At 43.5% G+C, this 25,041-nt stretch overlaps 1 protein-coding gene across 1 annotated transcript in view; it reads right to left on the reverse strand.

Annotated features, from left to right (window-relative positions):
- Positions 1-25,041, reverse strand: part of LOC136626681 (killer cell lectin-like receptor subfamily B member 1C) — a 56,862-nt gene that overhangs the window by 28,528 nt on the left and 3,293 nt on the right. Inside the window, exons 2-3 of the mRNA XM_066601700.1 lie at positions 16,739-16,816; positions 159-257 (exon numbers count right to left, since the gene is read on the reverse strand). Coding sequence (XP_066457797.1) covers positions 159-257; positions 16,739-16,816 — 177 coding nt within the window. The remainder of the gene's footprint in view (positions 1-158; positions 258-16,738; positions 16,817-25,041) is intronic.

A 25,041-nucleotide genomic window follows, 5' to 3' on the forward strand; every position in this document is an offset into this window, starting at 1 on the left:
GTTTTAAATAATTCTCTCATGCTGGGAATGCTGCGCCATTACCACAATGTATAATGGCACTTTTTAAGGTCTCTATATCATTGTAGCACTACAGTAAAGCACAGTCTCATTAGTAATCTGAATATTTATGCATGTCAGAGAGATAATAATTTACTTACCTAAAGAACCGTCAGTCTTGTTCAAACAGAGTTCCTGATGTAGATTAAGTAGATGTCGATCAAGACTTCTGCATTTCTCATTATCAATATGATGATAAACTGAAAGAAACCAAGTAAACCTTAAAATGGCAGAATCAAGCAGAGACTGGTTTTCTGGCACTTAAAGATCCCCATACATGTTAGTGTTCAGTCGTCGGAATCTGCTGATAATGGTGGGACCAGACAACTCTCTGATGTGTATGGGGGTGACTCAACTTTCACCTAACAGATGATGTCGGGAAAAAAAGGTTCCAGGATGAAGAATTTTCAACACCTGATCCTTTTCTTCGCTTGGGGAGAACTCTATACCAAAGATGTCTGACTGCTGCTTACCTCCCTAAAAACATAGGTGCTCGGTGGAGTTGAAGATTCATGTGCACGGGGAAACAGCCAACATTAATTTAATATGTATGGACACCTCTCCTTCCTCCACTGACATCACAAGTCTTACAGTGACAATAATATAATATTCACTTATCCTGACCAACATCTAACATTGCAGCAGGTTAGAGTATAAAAATGTCAGCACACATATACATTATATACACTATATGGACAAAAGTATTTGGACACTACAGAAAATCAGAAAATATGCAAATACTAATTTTTCCAAACGGTATGCTGGGAAGGGCATGGGTAAAATAAAAAGCTGCTCATTTTGCAATAACTATTCATTTATCCGCTCGAGCAATGGTGCGTCTGGTACGACACCGCCACCCACGCCCATCTTCACAACAATCTCTTCTTACAGCCTTGCACGAGGAATGGTGAGTTATTCCTGCCCAGACTTACAGAGAACTTGTGGAAAGTATGCCTCGATGTGTTGCCGCTGTAAAACAAGCAAAAGGAGGGCCGACGCGTTACTAAATAGAATAATAAAGCACTTTTTCTGAAAAACATGCAGTGTCCGAATACTTTTGTCCATATAGTGTATATGTGTGTATAGGTATAGACTGACAGTTTGAAGATTAGTCACTTACTGCGATCTTACACCTCTCTTTATAAGAGGGTTGGCGCACAATAATCTAATTCCACACTAAAGTTTGTTTTTACAGGAGTTGTACAGGACTTTTTGAATTTTTTCTATTGATGACCTGTCCTCCGGACAGGTCATCAATAGATGATCGACGGGGGTCTGCCACTCATGATCACCACCAATCAACTGGTTCTTAGTCACTACAGACAGTGCAGGAAGCACATTGTGCGGACTATAGCGCTGTCTGGTATTGGAGGTGACGCTCCCATTGAATTCAATGTATTACCAACCTGGTACTGTACCAGGTTGGTAATACATTGAATTCAATGGGAGCGTCACCTGCAATACCAGCCAGCGCTATAGTCAGCACTAGCTGCTTCCTGCACTGTCTGTAGTGATAGTGACACTGGGAAACAGCTAATTGGCAGGGATCCTAAGTGCAAAACCCTTGTGGATCATCTTTTGATGACCTATCCTGATGATAAAGTATACCAAACCCTGTGATATCCTGCACCTATTATTTTTTACGTTTTAGTAAAAATCATTATTGCTGCAATGAACATTCTTTGCCTCCGCCTCTTTCCCTCAATGTAAGTGTTCAAACAAAGGCTGGACAAATGTCTGTCTGGGATGATTTAGTGTGCACTGAGCAGGGTTTTGGACCCCATGGTCCTTAAGGTCCCTTCCAACTCTACCATTCTATGATTCTTTGTGACATAAGTAGACAGCAGTACATTATATATAGAATAGATGCAAAGCAGTACAGTACATGCAGAGATCAATACACTACATGCACGGTAGTACAGGTAGAGGGCAGTATGATATGCAGCCATGAAGTACATGTAGAACAGATGTTGAGCAGTACAGTGCATGAACATGGCCTTACTAGACAGTTAGTAAATGTATATCACATATAGAGTGCCAAATGATTAACCCTACTTGCACATAATGTGATCTGTTACCTTCCAGGATTTAAGGGGAACCTGACACCCTCTTTCATCACCATAAACTAAGTTATGGTGCTGTAAGAGAGGTGACAGGGAGCCAGGGGATATAGTTTTTTAGATTTGTATAGGGGAATGGGCACAAAGATTGGAATCTGTCTCTTTTCAGATTGCCATGAGCACTCTCTTCTCTATACTTGAAAAGAGTCCGGCTTTTATGTGGCTAGTAAACTTCAGCATGTGACAGTGTGGGAACCAGGCAGTGGGTGAGTATAAAAAATACATCCCTCTGTTCCCTGGCACATTCCATAACAACATCATAACTTAGTTTATGGAGCTTTGGGGACATGACAGGTTCCCTTTAACTTTCTTCCCCTTCTTTTGATGACCTATCCTGATGATAAAGTATACCAAACCCTGTGATATCCTGCACCTATTATTTTTTACGTTTTAATAAAAATCGTTATTGCTGCAATGAACATTCTTTGCCTCCGCCTGTTACCACTGTGCCATCACAATGTTGATCCTACTTCTGTTTTTTTAAATGTAGCACAGGTACAGAGCCGTCTTGTACATATCTAAAGAAGAATATAATGCGGTCTGCAGAAACTGTAGGACAAGTGTCAGAAAAGCTAAAGTTAATAATAAATTAAGGCTTGCAAGAGAGGCCAAAAGCAATAAAAAGGATTTTGAGGGTCAAAAGCAAAAGAGAAGTCAAAAATGCTATAGGATGTTTACACAATGAAAATGGCGAATTGGTTAAACATTATATTGAGAAAACCGAACTTTTAAATTCCTATTTTGTATCTGTTTTCTGTCAGAAAGTAGATGGAACATCAACTGATCTTCCCTGTGCTATTGGAGGAATAAAATACTGCAGGCTATCTATAAGCAGAGAGATGGTGAGGAAAATACTTAACTAACTTATATGAATTCAAGTCTCCAGGTCCAGATGAGTTATATCCTAGGATACTAAAGGAAGCAGTGGAGGTAATTGCTGAACCACTCGCCATAATCTTTGAAAATTCTTGGAGAACAGAAGTTCTAAAAAATTGGCAAGGGTAAATGTTGTCCCCATCTTCAAAGAAGGGAAGAAGGTTGACACAGGAATCTACAGGCCTGTGAACCTGACTTCTATACTGGGACAGATCTCTGAACAAATGATTAACAGCCAATATGCAAATACTTGGATGAGAATAGAATAATTAGCCAGAGTCAGCAGGGGTTTGTAATAAACAAGTCATGCCAGACTAATCTAATTTCATTCTATGACAGAATCACTGACTGGGTTGATCAGGTAAATACGTTATATATAGTATATCTTGACTTTAGTAAAGCAGTTGACAAAGTATCTCATACCATTCTTATTCAAAAAATGACCAAATATGGGATTGTCAAGGCAACTGTTAGGTGGATTCACAACTGGCTGAGTGATCATTCTCAAAGAGTGGTCATAAATGGCTGCACATCCAAGTGGAAGAATGTATCAAGTGGAGTACCACAAGGCTCTGTCCTTGGCCCAGTGTTGTTCAGCATTTTTATAAATGACCTAGAGGAGGGAATTAAGGGAAAACTGATCACGTTTGCCAACAATACATATCTATGAGGGATAGCTAACACTAGAGACGAGAGAGAGGATTCAAACGATCTGGACAAATTTGAACAGTAGGTGGCAACTAAAAGAATGGTATTTAACAAGGTGAAATGCAAAGCCCTACATCTGGACAAGAACAATGAAAAAAAGCACATATAGAAGGGGAGGAATTGAGCTAAGCAGCAGCACATGTGAAAAAGACTTGGGTATACTAACAGATTACAGACTGAACATGAGTCAACAGTGTGATGCAGCAGAAAAAAGGCAAACAGAATTATGGGATGTATTAACAAAGCATAGAGTCTAGATCCCGTGAGGTAATTTTTCCCCTCTACTCTTCCTTAGTCAGACCTCATCTGGAATACTGTGTCCAGTTCTGGGCACTCCAAGTTAAAAAAAAAAAAAGCATAGACAAACTAGAGCAAGTTCAGAGAACAGTTACCAAGATGGTGAGTGGTTTGTAAACCATGTCCTTTGATGAAAGGATCTCGGAATGCTTAGCTTGCAAAAAAGAAGGCTTAGAGAAGACTTAATAGCAGTCTACAAATATCTGAAGGGCTGTCACAGTGCAGAAGGATCAGCCCTATTCTTATTTGCACAAGGAAAGACTAGAAGCAATGGAATGAAACTGAAAGGGAGGAGACACAGATTAGATATTAGAAAGACACCTTTTGACAGGGTGATCAATGAGTGTAACAGGTTACCATGGGAGGTGGTGAGTTTTCCCTCAATGTAAGTGTTCAAACAAAGGCTGGACAAATGTCTGTCTGGGATGATTTAGTGTGCACTGAGCAGGGTTTTGGACCCCATGGTCCTTAATGTCCCTTCTAACTCTACCATTCTATGATTCTTTGTGACATAAGTAGACAGCAGTACTTTATACATAGAATAGATGCAAAGCAGTACAGTACATGCAGAGATCAAAACACTACATGTACGGTAGTACAGGTAGAGGGCAGTATGATATGCAGCCATGCAGTACACTTAGAACAGATGTTGAGCAGTACAGTACATGAACATGGCCTTACTAGACAGTTAGTAAATGTATATCACATATAGAGTGCCAAATGATTAACCCTACTTGCACATAATGTGATCTGTTACCTTCCAGGATTTAAGGGGAACCTGACACCCTCTTTCATCACCATAAACTAGGTTATGGTGCTGTAAGAGAGGTGACAGGGAGCCAGGGGATATAGTTTTTTAGATTTGTATAGGAGAATGGGCACAAAGATTGGAATCTGTCTCTTTTCAGATTGCCATGAGCACTCTCTTCTCTATACTTGAAAAGAGTCCGATTTTTATGTGGCTAGTAGACTTCAGCACGTGACAGTGTGGGAACCAGGCAGTGGGTGAGTATAAAAAATACATCCCTCTGTCCCCTGGCACATTCCATAACAACATCATAACTTAGTTTATGGAGCTTTGGGGACATGACAGATTCCCTTTAAAGGGGTTGTCCCGCGCCGAAACGTTTTTTTTTTTTTTTGCATAGGCCCCCCGTTCAGAGCAGGAGAAACTCAAGGGATGTGTTGAAATTAAAAAAAAATTTTTACTTACCCGAATCCCCTCTCTGCAACTTCTTCCTTCTTTTCCTCCAAGATGGCCGCCGGGATCTTCACCCACGATGCACCGCGGGTCTTCTCCCATGGTGCACCGTGGGCTCTGTGCGGTCCATTGCCGATTCCAGCCTCCTGATTGGCTGGAATCGGCACACGTGATGGGGCGGAGCTACACAATGACGCATAGAAGGGGGCGGGGCCAGAACGCTGCTCGTGCCCGGACCGACCAGAAGGGAGAAGACCCTTCTGCGCAAGTGCGGCTAATCGGGTGATTAGACGGCACCATGGAGACGGGGACGCCAGCGCAGGGAAGGTGAGTATATAACTTCTGTATGGCTCATATTAATGCACGATGTATATTACAAAGTGCATTAATATGGCCATACAGAAGTGTATAACCCCACTTGCTTTCGCGGGACAACCCCTTTAACTTTCTTCCCCTTGTTTTTCATTTCCTCTCCCCTCTCATTTGTCATCTCTTTCCCCATCTTTCTCATCTCCTCTGCTACATAAAAAGACAGTAATACTCTAAATAGAAAATGTGGGCCCCTGTTACAGATGTTGCACTGGGGCCCAGGAGCTACAAGTCATATCTGTTTTGATGGCTTTTTTAGGAGTCTCTATTGCAGATTCCTTCAAACAATAGTAGAATAGTAGCTCAGCATGCTGCATTATTTTTTCCAATTCTTCAGCTGCTGTTGGTCTCTTCATGGAAGGGATCCGGCACTTACAATATTTTCATTTGTTCTACTCCTCTTACAGGACAGAGTAGAAATAATAATCCCGGTGTGAACAAGCCTTAAATAGGACACTGAAGTTACTGTTTGTTACTCAGAAACAGATCATTTCAGCTCTATAGATACATTTATGTCATGTTGCAAACTGGTGCACTTTGAAACTTGGCAGAATGTCATATGCAACAAGTGTACGGGTGATAAGAGCTAATTCTATAATGACCTACCGGTAAATCCAAGAGCACCACAGAGGAGAATAATGATAAGAATTAGAACTCTGCTGACAGTTTTGTAACTGCACTTCGTTGTATTTTTTTTCTGAACTGCTGCAAAAAAATATTGAAGAAGTTTTTAGAATCTGGCACACAAGGTTGCTAAGATGATGCAGGCAGGCTTAGCATCTATAATGATAGGTCAGGCAGGTAATGTACATTAGAAATATAGACATTTCAAGAACTTGCAATAAGATGCCTTGGCTGATACTGAGGATATGCTCACTTCTACGCTCTGTCAGGTAGTATTTTCATGGAGACCTTGTATGGATCCAAATCACCATCTACACCAGTGTTTACAGTCTGAATACTTGCAATTATGTGTACAATGATGTGGATTGTGATTTAACCCCTTGCTGCTGCAATCAGTTTTAGCTATTACATTTTTCAACCCCACATTCCTAGAGGCATAATTCTTCCTTCACACATACTTTTTTGGCGTTGTTTTTTGCTACTTAAAAAGCACATGTAAAGAAGCTCACATTTTTAAAAATGATATATTTTTCTTCATTTTTACTAGAGATGAGCGAACGCGTTCGTCCGAGCTTGATATTCGTGCGAATATTAGGGTGTTCGGGATGTTCGTTATTCGTAACGAACACCATGCGGTGTTCTGGTTACTTTCACTTCCTTCCCTGAGACGTTAGCACGCTTTTCTGGCCAATTGAAAGACAGGGAAGGCATTACAACTTCCCCCTGCAACGTTTAAGCCCCATACCACCCCCCTGCTGTGAGTGGCTGGCGAGATCAGGTGTTCGCCTAATATAAAAGTCGGCCCCTCCCGCGGCTCGCCTCAGATGCGGTGTGAGTTAGATGAGGGACAGTGCTGTTTATACCGGAGCTGCTGTAGGGAAAGAATTGGTAGTTAGTGTAGGCTTCAAGACCCCCCAAAGGTCCTTATTAGGGCCACTGATAGCTGTGTGTTGGCTGCTGTTAGCAGTGGGATTTTTTTTTTTCTCAAAATCGCCTCTGCAGACCGTTGCACCTGGCATTAGGGACAGAAGTGCTGCATAGGCAGGGAGAGTGTTAGGAGTGAGTGTAGCCTTCAAGAACCTCAACGGTCCTTTCTAGGGCCATATTTATCCGTGTGCAGTACTGTCCAGGCTGCTGTTAGCTGTGCTGCATTTTTTTTGGGCTTCTCAAAATCGCCTCTGCAGAGCATTCCACCCTCCATTGATACTGCAGGGAAAGAATTGTATAGGCAGGGCCACAACACAGTTATTATTCATAGAATATACGCAGTGCTGCCTTTTGGTGGGAAAAAACTGAAAACAAATCTATTTGTCCAGCCTCTGTCCGTCCTTACGCCTGTGGAGACGTGTGAGCTGCGCGAAAAACATTGCTAAATCATACGCACCCAGCTGCGCTTTACTGCTGGCTTCGCCATTTGCTTTCCTTAATTGGGAAAAAAAATACCTGCTCTGCCAGAGTTATAATAACTCTGCTACCCTCACGTTCTGTGACACATAAGCAGGGACACAGCACAGTTATTAAACTTCTCATGTTCATAGAATATACGCAGTGCTGCCTGTTGGTGGGAAAAAACTGAAAACAAATCTATTTGTCCAGCCTCTGTCCGTCCTTACGGGCTGTGGACACGTGTGAGCTGCGTGAAAAACATTGCTAAATCATACGCACCCAGCTACGCTTTACTGCTGGGTTCGCCATTTGCTTTCCTTAATTGGGAAAAAAAATACCTGCTCTGCCAGAGTTATAATAACTCTGCTACCCTCACGTTCTGTGACACATAAGCAGGGACACAGCACAGTTATTAAACTTCTCATGTTCATTGAATATACGCAGTGCTGCCTGTTGGTGGGAAAAAACTGAAAACAAATCTATTTGTCCAGCCTCTGTCCGTCCTTACGCCTGTGGAGACGTGTGAGCTGCGCGAAAAACATTGCTAAAGCATACGCACCCAGCTACGCTTTACTGCTGGCTTCGCCATTTGCTTTCCTTAATTGGGAAAAAAAATACCTGCTCTGCCAGAGTTATAATAACTCTGCTACCCTCACGTTCTGTGACACATAAGCAGGGACACAGCACAGTTATTAAACTTAGATAATTCATTCACTAGAGGCAGTGGGGCCTTTCGTTTTCCAAAAAGGGCAAAAATTATATTTGGCCTGCAGTCTTGCGCCAATTTATTTCCTGCCTGTGAAATCAAATCACTGGTAATACAGCATGCTGAGGGGTAGGGGTAGGCCTAGAGGACGTGGACGCGGCCGAGGACGCGGAGGGCCAAGTCAGGGTGTGGGCACAGGCCAAGCTCCTGATCCAGGTGTGTCGCAGCCGACTGCTGCGCGATTAAGAGAGAGGCACGTTTCTGGCGTCCCCACATTCATCGCCCAATTAATGGGTCCACGCGGGAGACGGTTATTAGAAAATGAGCAGTGTGAGCAGGTCCTGTCCTGGATGGCAGAAAGTGCTTCGAGCAACCTATCGTCTACCCGCAGTTCTGCGCCGTCCACTGCTGCCAATACGAATCCTCTGTCTGCTGCTCCTCCTTCCTCCCAGCCTCCTCACTCCACTACAATAACACCTGCTCAGGAGCGGGAGCACTCCCAGGAACTGTTCTCGGGCCCCTGCTTAGATTGGGCAGCAGCGGTTCCTCTCCCACCAGAGGAGTTTATCGCCACTGATGCCCAACCATTCGAAAGTTCCCGGGGTCCGGGGGAAGAGGCTGGGGACTTCCGCCAACTGTCTCAACAACTTTCTGTGGGTCAGGAGGACGATGACGATCAGACACAGTTGTCTTGCAGTGAGGTAGTAGTAAGGGCAGTAAGTCCCAGGGAGCAGCGCACAGAGGATTCGGAGGAAGAGCAGCAGGACGATGAGGTGACTGACCCCACCTGGTGTGCAACGCTTACTCAGGAGGACAGGTCTTCAGAGGGGGAGTCAAGGGCATCAGCAGGGCAGGTTGCAAGAGGCAGTGCGGTGTCCAGGGCCAGGGGTAGAGGCAGGGCCAGACCGAATAATCCACCAAGTGTTTCCCAAAGCGCCCCCTCGCGCCATGCCACCCTGCGGAGGCCGAGGTGCTCTAAGGTCTGGCAGTTTTTCACAGAGACGCCTGACGACCGACGAACAGTGGTGTGCAACCTTTGTCGCGCAAAGCTCAGCCGGGGAGCCAACACCAACAGCCTCACCACCACCACCATGCGCAGACATATGATGGCCAAGCACCCCGCAAGGTGGGACAAAGGCCGTTCACCGCCTCCGGTTTGCACCCCTGCCTCTCCCCCTGTGCCCCAACCTGCCACTGAGATGCAACCCCCCTCTCAGGACACAGGCACTACCGCCTCATGGCCTGCACCCACACCCTCATCTCCGCTGTCCTCGGCCCCATCCAGCAGTGTAGTTCAGCGCACCGTTCAGCCGTCGCTTGCGCAAGTGTTCGAGCGCAAGCGCAAGTACGCCGCCACGCACCCGCACGCTCAAACGTTAACCGTCCGCATCGCAAAATTCATCAGCCTTGAGATGCTGCCGTATAGGGTTGTGGAAACGGAGTCCTTCAAAAGTATCATGGAGGCGGCGGCCCCGCGCTACTCAGTTCCCAGTCGCCACTACTTTTCCCGATGTGCCGTCCCAGCCCTGCACGACCACGTCTCCCGCAACATTGTGCGCGCCCTCACCAACGCGGTTACTGCCACGGTCCACTTAACTACGGACACGTGGACAAGCACAGGCGGGCAGGGCCACTACATCTCCCTGACGGCACATTGGGTGAATTTAGTGGAGGCTGGGACAGAGTCAGAGCCTGGGACCGCTCACGTCCTACCCACCCCCAGAATTGCGGGCCCCAGCTCGGTGCTGGTATCTGCAGAGGTGTATGCTTCCTCCACTAAAGCACCCTCCTCCTCCTCCTCCTCCTCCTCTGTCTCACAATCAAGATGTGTTAGCAGCAGCATGTTGCCAGCAGTCGGTGTCGCGCGGTGTGGCAGCACAGCGGTGGGCAGGCGTCAGCAGGCCGTGCTGAAACTACTCAGCTTAGGCGATAAGAGGCACACGGCCCACGAACTGCTGCAGGGTCTGACACAGCAGACCGACCGCTGGCTTGCGCCGCTGAGCCTCCAACCGGGCATGGTCGTGTGTGACAACGGCCGTAACCTGGTGGCGGCTCTGCAGCTCGGCAGCCTCACGCACGTGCCATGCCTGGCCCACGTCTTTAATTTGGTGGTTCAGCGCTTTCTGAAAAGCTACCCACGCTTGTCAGACCTGCTCGTAAAGGCGCGCCGGCTCTGCGCACATTTCCGCAAGTCCCACACGGACGCTGCCACCCTGCGCACCCTGCAACATCACTTTAAGCTGCCAGTGCACCGACTGCTGTGCGACGTGCCCACACGGTGGAACTCTACGCTCCACATGTTGGCCAGGCTCTATGAACAGCGTAGAGCTATAGTCGAATACCAACTCCAACATGGGCGGCGCAGTGGGAGTCAGCCTCCTCAATTCCTTTCAGAAGAGTGGGCCTGGTTGGCAGACATCTGCCATGTCCTTGGTAATTTTGAGGAGTCTACCCAGGTGGTGAGCGGCGATGCTACAATCATTAGCGTCACCATTCCTCTGCTATGCATCTTGAGAAATTCCCTGCAAACCATAAAGGCAGCTGCTTTGCGCTCGGAAACGGGGGCGGGGGAAGACAGTATGCCGCTGAATAGTCAGGGCACCCTCCTGTCTATTTCTCAGCGCGTACAGGAGGAGGAGGAGGAGCATGAGGAGGATGAGGAGGAGGGGGAAGAGACAGCTTGGGCCGCTGCTGACGGTACACCGGCTGATTGCCTGTCATCCTTTCAGCGTGTATGGCCTGAGGAGGAGGAGGAGGAGGAGGAGGAGGATCCTGAAAGTGATCTTCCTAGTGAAGACAGCCATGTGTTGCGTACAGGTACCCTGGCACACATGGCTGACTTCATGTTAGGATGCCTTTCTCGTGACCCTCGCGTTGCACGCATTCTGGCCACTACGGATTACTGGGTGTACACACTGCTCGATCCACGGTATAAGGAGAACCTGCCCACTCTGATTCCCGAAGAGGAAAGGGGTTCGAGAGTGTTGCTATACCACAGGACCCTTGCGGACAAGCTGATGGTAAAATTCCCAGCCGACAGCGCTAGTGGCAGAAGGCGCAGTTCCGAGGGCCATGTTGCAGGGGATGTGCGTAGATCGAGCAGCATGTACATCCCAGGCAGTGCAACAGTCTTTAAGGGCCTGGCCAGCTTTATGGCTCCCCACCAAGACTGTGTCACCGCTCCCCAGTCACGGCTGAGTCGGCGGGAGCACTGCAAAAGGATGGTGAGGGAGTACGTAGCGGATCGCACGACCATCCTTGGTGACGCCTCTGCCCCCTACAACTACTGGGTGTCGAAGCTGGACACGTGGCCTGAACTAGCCCTGTATGCCCTTGAGGTGCTTGCTTGTCCTGCGGCTAGCGTCTTGTCGGAAAGGGTGTTTAGTGCGGCTGGGGGAATCATCACAGATAAGCGTAGCCGCTTGTCAACCGACAGTGCCGACAGGCTAACACTCATCAAGATGAACAAAGGCTGGATTTCCCCAGACTTCTGTTCTCCACCAGCGGACAGCAGCGATACGTAAGCAATACGTAGGCTGCACCCGCGGATGGAAGCTACGTTCTCTCTCACCATCCAAAACGGGGACATTTCTGCTTCATCAATCTGTGTCTAATATTCCTCCTCCTCCTCCTCCTGCTCCTCCTCCTGAAACCTCACGTAATCACGCTGAACGGGCAATTTTTCTTAGGGCCACAAGGCTCACTCAAATAATTTTTCAGAACAATTTTTATAAGTTTCAATTAGCTTAAAAGCGTTGGAACTTTAACTTGAACCAATTTTTCGTTACACTGGGCTGCCTCCAGGCCTAGTTACCACTTAAGCCACATTAACCAAAGCGATTCACCTGCCATCTTGGTTGGGCATGGCCAATTTTTACTGAGGTACATTAGTACTGTTGGTACACCAATTTTTTGGGGCCCTCACCTACAGTGTAATCATAGTAATTTCTATGTTCTTCGCCTGCACTCATGGTACAGAAAGGTGTGTGGGGTTGGCCTACACTTTAGCTACATAAATGTCACTTGTGCCTTGGCTATACTAAGGCTACTGAAATGGAACTAAGACTGCGCTCCCGCTATACTGCTGCTTCAGAATTGTTACTGGGGCCTGTCTTGAGTGCTACTATTGCTTACATGGAACGAAGACTGCGCTCCCGCTATACTGCTGCTTCAGAATTGTTACTGGGGCCTGTCTTGAGTGCTACTATTGCTTACATGGAACGAAGACTGCGCTCCCGCTATACTGCTGCTTCAGAATTGTTACTGGGGCCTGTCTTGAGTGCTACTATTGCTTACATGGAACGAAGACTGCGCTCCCGCTATACTGCTGCTTCAGAATTGTTACTGGGGCCTGTCTTGAGTGCTACTATTGCTTACATGGAACGAAGACTGCGCTCCCGCTATACTGCTGCTTCAGAATTGTTACTGGGGCCTGTCTTGAGTGCTACTATTGCTTACATGGAACGGACACGTGGAGAGGACACGTAGTGCCTCAAAAACATCCCCCTTCTCCTCCAACAGGGAAAACATTGTTGGCAAATGCCTGTGCATTGGTTCGTCTGGTGGCAGTCCAAGAATTTCACCTTTACCGACACTACAAGAGAGCCCCCCCACCATCCCCCCACCACGGCCCACTTAATCCTGGCCACATTCCGAAAACCAACAAAATACAACCGTGGTACTAGGTCCGCAGTCACCACCACATTACCACCAACGCGGTTACTGTTAAGGTGCATATAACCACGGACACGTGGAGAGGACACGTAGTGCCTCAAAAACATCCCCCTCCTCCTCCAACAGGGAAAACATTGTTGGCAAATGCCTGTGCATTGGTTCGTCTGGTGGCAGTCCAAGAATTTCACCTTTACCGACACTACAAGAGAGCCCCCCCACCATCCCCCCGCCACGGCCCACTTAATCCTGGCCACATTCCGAAAACCAACAAAATACAACCGTGGTACTAGGTCCGCAGTCACCACCACATTACCACCAACGCGGTTACTGTTAAGGTGCATATAACCAGTCTGACTGGGGCATGCAGACACCTTGACAGAATGAATAGTGTGTGGCACATAGGTTCCCCATTGCTATGCCCACGTGTGCAGCTCCTGATGGCGGTGGCACAGGATTGTATTTCTCATTGCTTCTGTACAGCATTGTGGGCTATCGCCCCGCCCCTATTAAAGAGGGTCGCTACCTAGCCGTGCCAACCCTGTGCAGTGTGTGCCTGCGGTCCCTCGTCGTGGCAGACGCACTTCTAAATAGACATGAGGGTGGTGTGGCATGAGGGCAGCTGAAGGCTGCGCAGGGACAGTTTGGTGTGCGCTGTGGGGGGGAGGGGGTGCGGTTGGGCAGCATGTAACTCAGGAGAAGTGGCAGTGGAGTGTCATGCAGGCAGTGATTGTGCTTTGTTGGAGGTAGTGTGGTGCTTAGCAAAGGTATGCCATGCTAATGAGCGCTTTTCAGAAGTAAAAGTTGTTGGGAGGGGGGGGGCCCACTCTTGCCGCTATTGTGGCTTAATAGTGGGACCTGTGAACTTAGGATGCAGCCCAACATGTAGCCCCTCGCCTGCCCTATCCGTCACTGTGTCATTCCCATCACTTTCCTGAATTGCCCAGATTTTCACACATGAAAACCTTAGCGAGCATCGGCGAAATACAAAAATGTTCTGGTCGCCCATTGACTTCAATGGGGTTCGTTGTTCGAAACGAACCCTCGAGCATCACGGGAAGTTCGTTACGAATAACGAACACCCGAACATTTTGGTGTTCGCTCATCTCTAATTTTTACTCATTTTTAATATGTATTTTTTTGCTGAAAACACCTGGAAATGCTGAAGGTTATTCACATAAGAATTACTTGTGGAAAATCTGCAGCATTTCACAGTACCAGTAGTGTGGATAACAGTTCAAGAAATCGCATCCACACACCACAAAGAAAATCCACAGTGTAAATTGACCTGTGGTGTGGATTTAAAATTTGCAGCATATCAATTTCTGCTGAGGATTTTCACTGTGGATTTCACCTCTTCAAATGGGGAGACAAAATCAGTGTCAAAAAGGGGGACAGAGCCTGGATGGAAACCTGAGAGGATGCTCATTAGCGAGCTCTGGGGACAGGACCTCTAGGGAAAGAACATGACTTCGTAGTGGTGGCCAGCAAGCCAGAGAAAGATAAGAAGCAGCTTATCTTTGGCGGAGAGCTGCAAAAGTAGGACTGAAGAAGGCTTATTAACTTCTTTGTCCTGTGGGAGAACGGAGGAAAGCAGAAGATGGAGCAGCAAGATGGCGGAGGGATGGATATGTTAGAATGAGGATCGGGAGCGACGGACCAGGGGGATTACTCGCCAGAAGATGTGAGTAAAGGGGCTTCCCCTGGACCCTCGCGCTCTGATCACAATCAACACCATAGACAGGGAAGGGAGAGAGGAGGAGAGCTCCCATTCTACCCCTGCTGCAGGAAACTCTGCCATGCAGGGGGATTTCAGGTTCCGAAGACAGAGACACAAGCTCTGAGAGCAATAGCCCAAAGAAGAGGAGATCCAGGAGAGAGTTAACCCCCCAGCTTCAGGACCCCAAACAACCAGGGAAGCAACTCAATCACACAAAGAGGAATGATCCTTTATTAAATATAGCCTGCACTGATCAAGCAGCATCTGAGAACTTTAAGATGATAGTAGCACTGCGGGGTTCACTGCAGAAAGAGCTGGCGGCAGATACCTTGTCCTGGTATGCAAAGTCAACGGCGCTTTATTATCATTAGTAAATATTTATGCTTCAAATTCTGCACAGATTGGCTTTCTCAACAAAAGTATCAGACGAATAAAGAAGATCCAAAAAGGAACTTTAGTTTTGTGCAGATACTTTAACATCTGCGCCCACCCTATTTTGGTGGCTGATTAAGGAACTGTATGATTCCTTCAGATGTCTAAACGCAAACTCGAGGGACTGCACGTTTTACTCTACAAGAAATAAAAGAACATTCTCCAAGATATATATGTTTTTAGTGGGCTTTTTTCATGCTTCCTAGATTCCAAAGATCCTCAATAGGCACAGCATCTTGGTGAGACCACTCCTATTCTCCTATCCCTCTATGATGTCTCTTCACCACCACGTCCCCTCAAGCTGGTGTAATAACACATATTTAATCAAAAGTCCTGATTACCAGAACAGGAGGCCTTAAAAGAATATTTTTAAAATAACGATTACCCAGAAATAGACCCCTTTGTAATATGGAATGCCCATAAGGCAGTAATAAGAGGGGTGATGATCCAACAGGGTGCTATATATAAAAGAGAAAAAAATCTAGATTCCATCCTGTTCCAGATAAAGGAATTTGAAATTAAGCTACAAATAAACACAAGAACAGAGTCACGTGATAACTTATTGAGGAATTATCATAAGCTAAGGGACGTATTACTGGAAGAACAAGAAAAACAATTTAAATCCATAAGAGCATCCTACTCCTAAAGGATGTGATTTTCCTTTCACCAAAGGGGTTTGTTGTAGGTTGAGTCAGCCTATTATAATAGTTTAGCCATGGTAGCCAAGAGGCCTAATAGCTAGGTAATTTACTATTTCTAATGGCTATCACTTTTTCGTAAGCTTCGTGCTCATACATCCTCTCCATTTTATTTTGTAGGAAAGCCAGTGTATCCTGTTACTAACAGCAGACATTGCCTGAAAAACCCCTTTCAGTATGACAAAAAGGAAGATGTAAGGCAGTTTGGTATATCTTTCCACACTTATACTTTTGCTAGCTTATATATGTCTTTTTACAAATCTCTTTGTGCTATTATTGCTATTTGATTATTTATTTCAGTGCCGCGCATCTCAACACAATTTCCATTTTCTACTTGCATTTCCTGTGCGCCTGCTATTGCTTTTATTCTTGCTTGTGCCTGTCTATATATAATTTACAAGCTGCAATAAAAGACACGAGTGATGGACAATGTTTTTGGAAGATCACAGCCATTTTTTTCCTATTGCTGGACAACCCATTTAAGTGTCATCCCTGGTAGACTGGTGTCTTCACCAACACTGCTGTGCTCCAATGTCATATAATTACTTACAGTCTATTGAATGCCAGGCTACGAAAATAGTGTAGCAGTGCTACAATAATGATGTAGCATGCCACGTAAGCCACGATAAGAAGAGTACAAGAATTATATCTCTACATGTTCCCCACTTCCATGTTGCTACACACCTTTTATGACATTATAACGAGTTGAGCAGATATACCTCTGCTACTAAAATCAGTAGAGGATGGAAGAAGAAGATGGAGTATCCTTTATCAAGAAACAGTTTATGGTATCTGTAGGACCAAGTACTTCCAGTGATTCCTGGAGTCAAAGCTGGTGTTTTACCATAATCCATACTGAATATTTGAACCTACCCGGTACTTGATCATCAACTGGTAAAGGACACTGGGACGCACCCGTCCTGATGTCGGCATAAAGACTAGTCAAGCCATCTGAGGAAAAAGCAATAGACAACAATTATCAGTCAAGTAGGCCTCAGACACACAACCATTGTGGGCCACATAGCTCCATGTGAGATGCTGAGTATCATATACTCCATCTGATGGGGTACGCTACCAAAAAACGTAATTTACCACCATATTATTATACAAAAGTTTGGAAATAATAAAACCCATTGCTGCAGTATTCAGGATCTGTGCAGTACGAATCCAATGTACAGTCATGAGCTAAGGCCTTTTTAAGGACTTCTCCAGAAGATTTTGTCTCACCTTGCGGCCGTGACAGCGCAAGATGAGGCTAATGATTTCAATGGTTAAATTTTCACTAGTAGGATTCTCACCCGTTAATAGTATGGGTGAGAAAAAAAGAGACTTTTTTAAATCTTTCTCACACATAGTTTTTCTACGTGCAAGAAAGATAGGGCAGGACCTGTCTTCCCGCTTTTTTTTACTAGTGAAAAAAAACAAACTCTGGTTCATGTGCTAATATGCTCCATAACGGCGAGCGTATTAGTGCATGCACCCATCTGTTTAGGCCCTTAATAATGCATTACAGGTCAGTGATGAAACATTTGGATGGGATGATTTTTTTTTGCATTAGGTCAAAATACATCTGGCCATAGAGAAAAAAAAACAGCATTGACCAATAAAAATGTGCTCTTATCTGTCACACTTTGAAAATGTTTATTGCTCAATGAAAACACATATAGGACAGTACAAGACAGTCAAGAAATATTCCATGACTAGTAATTATTAGGAAATTATATTACCAGTGATTTTGGTGGCGCAATGCACCACACAGTTTTGCTACATGCACGTCACACACAAAACTGTGGTACATGGACGTGTGACAGACACACACAGCTGTGATACATGGTCATGTAACAGAAACACACAGCTCTGCTACATGCCATGTGCCTGACAGACACAGCTCTACTACATGACATGCACGTCACAGACACAGTTCTGCTACATGGTATGCGCGGCAGAGAAACAGCTCTGCTACATGACATGCGCGTGACAGACACAGCTGTGCCACAGTACATGCGCATGTTACAAACTCAGCTCTGCTACATGACACGGGCATCACAAACACAGCTTTGGTACATGGCATATATGTTACAAACACAGCTTTGGTACATGAAATGCGCCTGATAGACATGACATGCACATGGTACAAACACAGCTCTGCTACATTATATGTGCGTGACAGACACAGATGTGCCACAGTACATGTTCACGTTACAAACTCAGCTCCGCACCATGACATGCGCGTCACAGCACAGACACAGCTCTGCTACATGACATGCACATCACAGCACAGACACAGCTCTGCTACATGACATGCACGTCCCAGCACAGACACAGCTCTGCTACATGACATGCGTGTGACAGACACAGCTGTGTCACAGTACCTGCGCATGTTACAAACTCAGCTCTGTACATGATATGCACATCACAAACACAGCTCTGCTACATAACATACATCCACCCTGACTATACCCATTACATCCACAGCACATTAGACAAACAGCCACTTGCAGCTCTACTACATTTATGCTGACTGCACACATGACACACACAGCCCTTGGATACAGTGATGAGCCCCTGGTCATGTGATCCCTGACTCCACCTACACAGGTGATCACATAATGGTGACATCATCACAGGTCCTGTACTTTCTGTCAGCTTATGCAGTATAAAGTACTACCAAACCCCAGAATGGCTCCTCCCACAGCTGTGATATCACAGGTCCTTCAGCCCGCTGGATCTCTGTGGTGATGGTGGGTCAGAGTCTCCTGTCAGGACCGTTGAGTTTTCTCTGACATAATAATGGCTTAGTTGTATTCTCAGTGTGTTAGGACCTGCAATGATGTCTCCAGGGGTGGGGCTATGATGTCACCAGGGGTGGGGCTATGACATCTTCAGGGGCGGGGCTATGACATTGCCAGGGGCAGAACTATGACATCGCCAGTGGCGGAACTATGACATCACCAGGGAGCCGAGCTATGAGACTCACATACATACATACTAATGGACAAGTGGTCGTTAGTAGTTTGATATGAAGAATCTATATATATAAAATTGAATGTATGTCTGCGTGTCTGTCTGTTTGTCCTTTATGCGCTACTACACCATTCATCCGATTGCCATGAAACTTTGGGAAGTTGTTGAGTACACTCCTGGGAAGATTATAGGCATAGTACATTTATGCTACGATAAATGGCGCGCGTGCGAGCGCCGTCGACAGTTACGACCCCCCCACGTAGATCGTTCGATTTCCATCATTGCCACTAATTCTCTCACTTCCCAATGTTGTAGAAACATGAAATTTGGCACGAGTATTGATTATGTCATAAATAGGAAAAGGTAATGGGTCCCAACTCGATTATTCAATTCTAAGCGCCAAAGAATTAGCGTCCAAATTTTACGTACAGAATCTAATTTTCTCACTTCCCAAGGTAATAGAAACTTAAAATTTGGCATGGGCATTGATTATGTCATTAATAGGTAAAGTTGAAGGCTCCCAACTCGATTATTCAATTCTAAGCGCCAACGAATTAGCATCCAAATTTTACGTACGGAATCTAATTCTCTCACTTCCAACGTAATAGAAACTTGAAATTTGGCACGAGCATTGATTATGTCATAAATAGGAAAAGTTAATGGGTTCCAGCTCGATTATTCAATTCTAAGTGCCGAAGAATTAGCGTCCAAATTTTACGTACGGAATTTAATTTTCTCGCTTTCCAATGTCATAGAAACTTGAAATTTGGCACAAGCATTGATTATGTCATAAATAGGAAAAGTTATTGGGTCCAAACTCGATTATTCAATTCTAAGCGTCAAAGAATTAGCGTCCAAATTTTACGTACGGAATCTAAATCTCTCACTTCCCAATGTAATAGAAACTTGAAATTTGGCACGAGCATTGATTATGTCATAAATAGAAAAAGTTAATGGGTCCCAACTCGATTATTCCATTCTAAGCGCAAAATAATTAGCGTCCAAATTTTACGTACAGAATCTAATTCTCTCACTTCCTGATGTCATCTATATATATATAAAGGAATGTATGTCTGTCTGTCTGTCCTTTTTACGCTACTACACCTTTCCCTTTCATCTAATCGCCATGAAACTTTGTGAAGTTGTTGAGTACACTCCTGGGAAGATTACTGGCATAGTACACCTATCCTGCGAGCATCGTCGACAGTTATGCCCCCCAGACAAAGATCGTTTGATTTCCATCTCAAGCACAAAAGCAAAAGGCATTACGAGCAACGGGATGTGTGTTCAACTACAAAATGATGCATCCGCCGAACGTTTCGCTAGACAATTGCTGGATATTGAGAATGCTAAGGTAAAATGAAAGCTGTGCTCTGATTGGTTGCAATTTCTTATACTGCTGAGGTAAAATGAAAGCTGTGCTCTGATTGGTTGCTATTTTTTATACTGGTGAGGTAACATGAAAGCTGCTGTGCTGTGATTGGTTGTTATATATTATACTGCTGAGGTAACTTGAAAGCTGTGCTGTGATTGGTTGTTATCTAGATATATAAAAACGAATGTATGTATGTATGTCTGTCTTCGCAGCAACTTCCCAAAGTTTCATGGCGATTAGATGAATGGTGTAGTAGCGCAAAAAGGACAGACAGACATACATTCCTTTTTATATAAATAGATGACATCAGGAAGTGAGAGAATTAGATTCCGTACGTAAAATTTGGACGCTAATTATTTTGCACTTAGAATTGAATAATTGAGTTGGGACCTATTAACTTTTCCTATTTATGACATAATCAATGCTTGTGCCAAATTTCAAGTTTCTATGACATTGGGAAGCGAGAAAATTAGATTCCGTACGTAAAATTTGGACACTTATTGTTTGGCGCTTAGAATTGAATAATTGTCTATATATATAAAGACGAAAGCCCTCACTGACTGACTGACTCACTCACTCACTGACTGACTCGCCAAAAGTTCTCCAACTTCCTGATGTCGTAGAAACATGAATTTTGACACAAGGATAGATTATCTCCAAAATAAGAAAAGTAATTGGGTCCCAACTCGATTATTCAATTCTAGCGCTAAAGAATTGGCGTAAAAATTTAACGTACATAATCTAAATCTCTCACTTCGCAATGTCATAAAAACTTAAAATTTGGCACGGGCATTGATTATGTCATAAATAGGAAAAGTTAATGGGTCCCAACTCGATTATTCAATTCTATGTGCAAAAGAATTAGCGTCCAAATTTTGCGTACGGAATGTAATTTTCTCACTTTCCGGTGTCATAGAAACTTGAAATTTGGCAGGAGCATTGATTATGTGATAAATAGGAAAAGCTAATGGGTCCCAACTCGATTATTCAATTCTATGCGCAAAAGAATTAGCGTCCAAATTGTACGTACGGAATGTAATTTTCTCACTTTCCGGTGTCATAGAAACGTGAAATTTGGCACGAGCATTGATTATGTCATAAATAGGAAAAGCTAATGGGTCCCAACTTGATTATTCAATTCTAAGTGCAAAAGAATTAGCGTCCAAGTTTTACGTACGGAATCTAATTCTCTCACTCCCTGGTGTCATAGAAACTCGAAATTTGGCAGGAGCATTGATTATGTCATAAATAGGAAAAGCTAATGAGTCCCAACTCGATTTTTCAATTCTATGCGCAAAAGAATTAGCGTCCAAAGTTTACGTACTGAATGTAATTTTCTCACTTAGAAACTTAAAATTTGGCATGGGCATTGAATATGTCATAAATAGAAAAAGCTAATAGGTCCCAACTTGATTATTCAATTCTATGCGCAAAGAATTAGCGTCCAAATTTTACGTACGGAATCTAATTCTCTCACTTCCCGGTGTCATAGAAACTCGAAATTTGGCACGAGCATTGATTATGTCATAAATAGGAAAAACTAATGGGTCCCAACTTGATTATTCAATTCTATGCGCAAAAGAATTAGCGTCAAAATTTCACGTGCGGAATGTATTTTTCTCACTTTCCAGTGTCATAGAAAAGTGAAATATGGCACGAGCATTGATTATGTCATAAATAGGAAAAGCGAATGTGTCCCAACTCGATTATTCAATTCTATGCGCAAAAGAATAAGCGTCCAAATTTTACGTACGGAATCTTATTCTCTCACTTCCCGGTGTCATAGAAACTGGAAATTTGACAGGAGCATTGATTATGTCATAAATAGGAAAAGCTAATGAGTCCCAACTCGATTATTTAATTCTATGCGCAAAAGAATTAGCGTCCAAATTTTACGTACGGAATGTAATTTCTCACATAGAAACTTAAAATTTGGCATGGGCATTGAATATGTCATAAATAGGAAAAGCTAATGGGTCCCAACTCGATTATTCAATTCTATGCGCAAAAGAATTAGCGTACAAATTTTATGTACGGAATCTAATTCTCTCACTTCCCGGTGTCATAGAATCTCGAAATTTGGCACGAGCATTGATGATGTCATAAATAGGAAAAACTAATGGGTCCCAACTCGATTATTCAATTCTATGCGCAAAAGAATTAGCGTCAAAATTTTACGTACGGAATGTATTTTTCTCACTTTCCAGTGTCATAGAAACGTGAAATTTTGCACGAGCATTGATTATGTCATAAATAGGAAAAGCTAATGGGTCCCAACTCGATTATTCAATTCTATGCGCAAAATAATTAACGTCCAAATTTTACGTACGGAATGTAATTTTCTCACTTTCCGGTGTCATAGAAACGTGAAATTTGTCACGAGCATTGATTATGTCATAAATAGAAAAAGCTAATGGGTCCCAACTCAATTATTCAATTCTATGCGCAAAAGAATTAGCGTCCAAATTTTATGTACGGAATGTATTTTTCTCACTTTCCGGTGTCATAGAAACGTGAAATTTGGCACGAGCATTGATTATGTCATAACTAGGAAAAGCTAATGGGTCCCAACTCGATTATTTCATTCTATGCGCAAAAGAATTAGCATCCATATTTTACATATGGAATGTATTTTTCTCAACTTCCGGTGTCATAGAAACGTGAAATTTGGCACGAGCATTGATTATGTCACAAATAGGAAAAGCTAATGGGTCCCAGCTCGATTTTTTAATTCTATGCGCAAAAGAATTAGCATCCAAATTATACGTACGGAATGTAATTTTCTCACTTTCCGGTGTCATAGAAACGTGAAATTTGGCACGAGCATTGATTATGTCATAAATAGGAAAAGATAATGGGTCCAAACTTGATTATTCAATTCTATGCGCAAAAGAATTAGCGTCCAACTGTTACGTACGGAATGTAATTTTCTCACTTTCCGGTGTCATAGAAACGTGAAATTTTGCATGAGCATTGATTATGTCATAAATAGGAAAACCTAATGGGTCCCAGCTCGATTTTTTAATTCTATGCACAAAAGAATTAGCATCCAAATTATACGTACGGAATGTAATTTTCTCACTTTCCGGTGTCATAGAAACGTGAAATTTGGCACGAGCATTGATTATGTCATAAATAGGAAAAGCTAATGGGTCCCAAATCGATTATTAAATTCTAGTGCAAAAGAACTAGCGTCCAAATTTTACGTACGGAATCTAATTCTCTCACTTCTTGGTATCATAGAAACATGAAATTTGGAACGGGTATTGATTATGTCATAAATAGGAAAAGCTAATGGGTCCCAACTCGATTATTCAATTCTATGCGCAAAATAATTAACGTGCAAATTTTACGTACGGAATGTAATTTTCTCACTTTCCGGTGTCATAGAAACGTGAAATTTGTCACGAGCATTGATTATGTCATAAATAGAAAAAGCTAATGGGTCCCAACTCAATTATTCAATTCTATGCGCAAAAGAATTAGCGTCCAAATTTTATGTACGGAATGTATTTTTTTCACTTTCCGGTGTCATAGAAACGTGAAATTTGGCACGAGCATTGATTATGTCATAACTAGGAAAAGCTAATGGGTCCCAACTCGATTATTTCATTCTATGCGCAAAAGAATTAGCATCCATATTTTACATATGGAATGTATTTTTCTCAACTTCCGGTGTCATAGAAACGTGAAATTTGGCACGAGCATTGATTATGTCACAAATAGGAAAAGCTAATAGGTCCCAGCTCGATTTTTTAATTCTATGCGCAAAAGAATTAGCATCCAAATTATACGTACGGAATGTAATTTTCTCACTTTCCGGTGTCATAGAAACGTGAAATTTGGCACGAGCATTGATTATGTCATAAATAGGAAAAGATAATGGGTCCAAACTTGATTATTCAATTCTATGCGCAAAAGAATTAGCGTCCAACTGTTACGTACGGAATGTAATTTTCTCACTTTCCGGTGTCATAGAAACGTGAAATTTTGCATGAGCATTGATTATGTCATAAATAGGAAAACCTAATGGGTCCCAGCTCGATTTTTTAATTCTATGCACAAAAGAATTAGCATCCAAATTATACGTACGGAATGTAATTTTCTCACTTTCCGGTGTCATAGAAACGTGAAATTTGGCACGAGCATTGATTATGTCATAAATAGGAAAAGCTAATGGGTCCCAAATCGATTATTAAATTCTAGTGCAAAAGAACTAGCGTCCAAATTTTACGTACGGAATCTAATTCTCTCACTTCTTGGTATCATAGAAACATGAAATTTGGAACGGGTATTGATTATGTCATAAATAGGAAAAGCTAATGGGTCCCAACTCGATTATTCAATTCTATGCGCAAAAGAATTAGCGTCCAAATTTTACGTACGGAATCTAATTCTCTCACTTCCCGGTGTCATAGAAACTCGAAATTTTGCAGGAGCATTGAGTATGTCATAAATAGGAAAAGCTAATGAGTCTCAACTCGATTATTCAATTCTATGCACAAAAGAATTAGCATCCAAATTATACGTACGGAATGTAATTTTCTCACTTTCCGGTGTCATAGAAACGTGAAATTTGGCACGAGCATTGATTATGTCATAAATAGGAAAAGCTAATGGGTCCCAAATCGATTATTAAATTCTAGTGCAAAAGAACTAGCGTCCAAATTTTACGTACGGAATCTAATTCTCTCACTTCTTGGTATCATAGAAACATGAAATTTGGAACGGGTATTGATTATGTCATAAATAGGAAAAGCTAATGGGTCCCAACTCGATTATTCAATTCTATGCGCAAAATAATTAACGTGCAAATTTTACGTACGGAATGTAATTT

This window comes from Eleutherodactylus coqui, chromosome 4, assembly GCF_035609145.1.
Source record: "Eleutherodactylus coqui strain aEleCoq1 chromosome 4, aEleCoq1.hap1, whole genome shotgun sequence".
Lineage (NCBI taxonomy): Eukaryota > Metazoa > Chordata > Amphibia > Anura > Eleutherodactylidae > Eleutherodactylus > Eleutherodactylus coqui.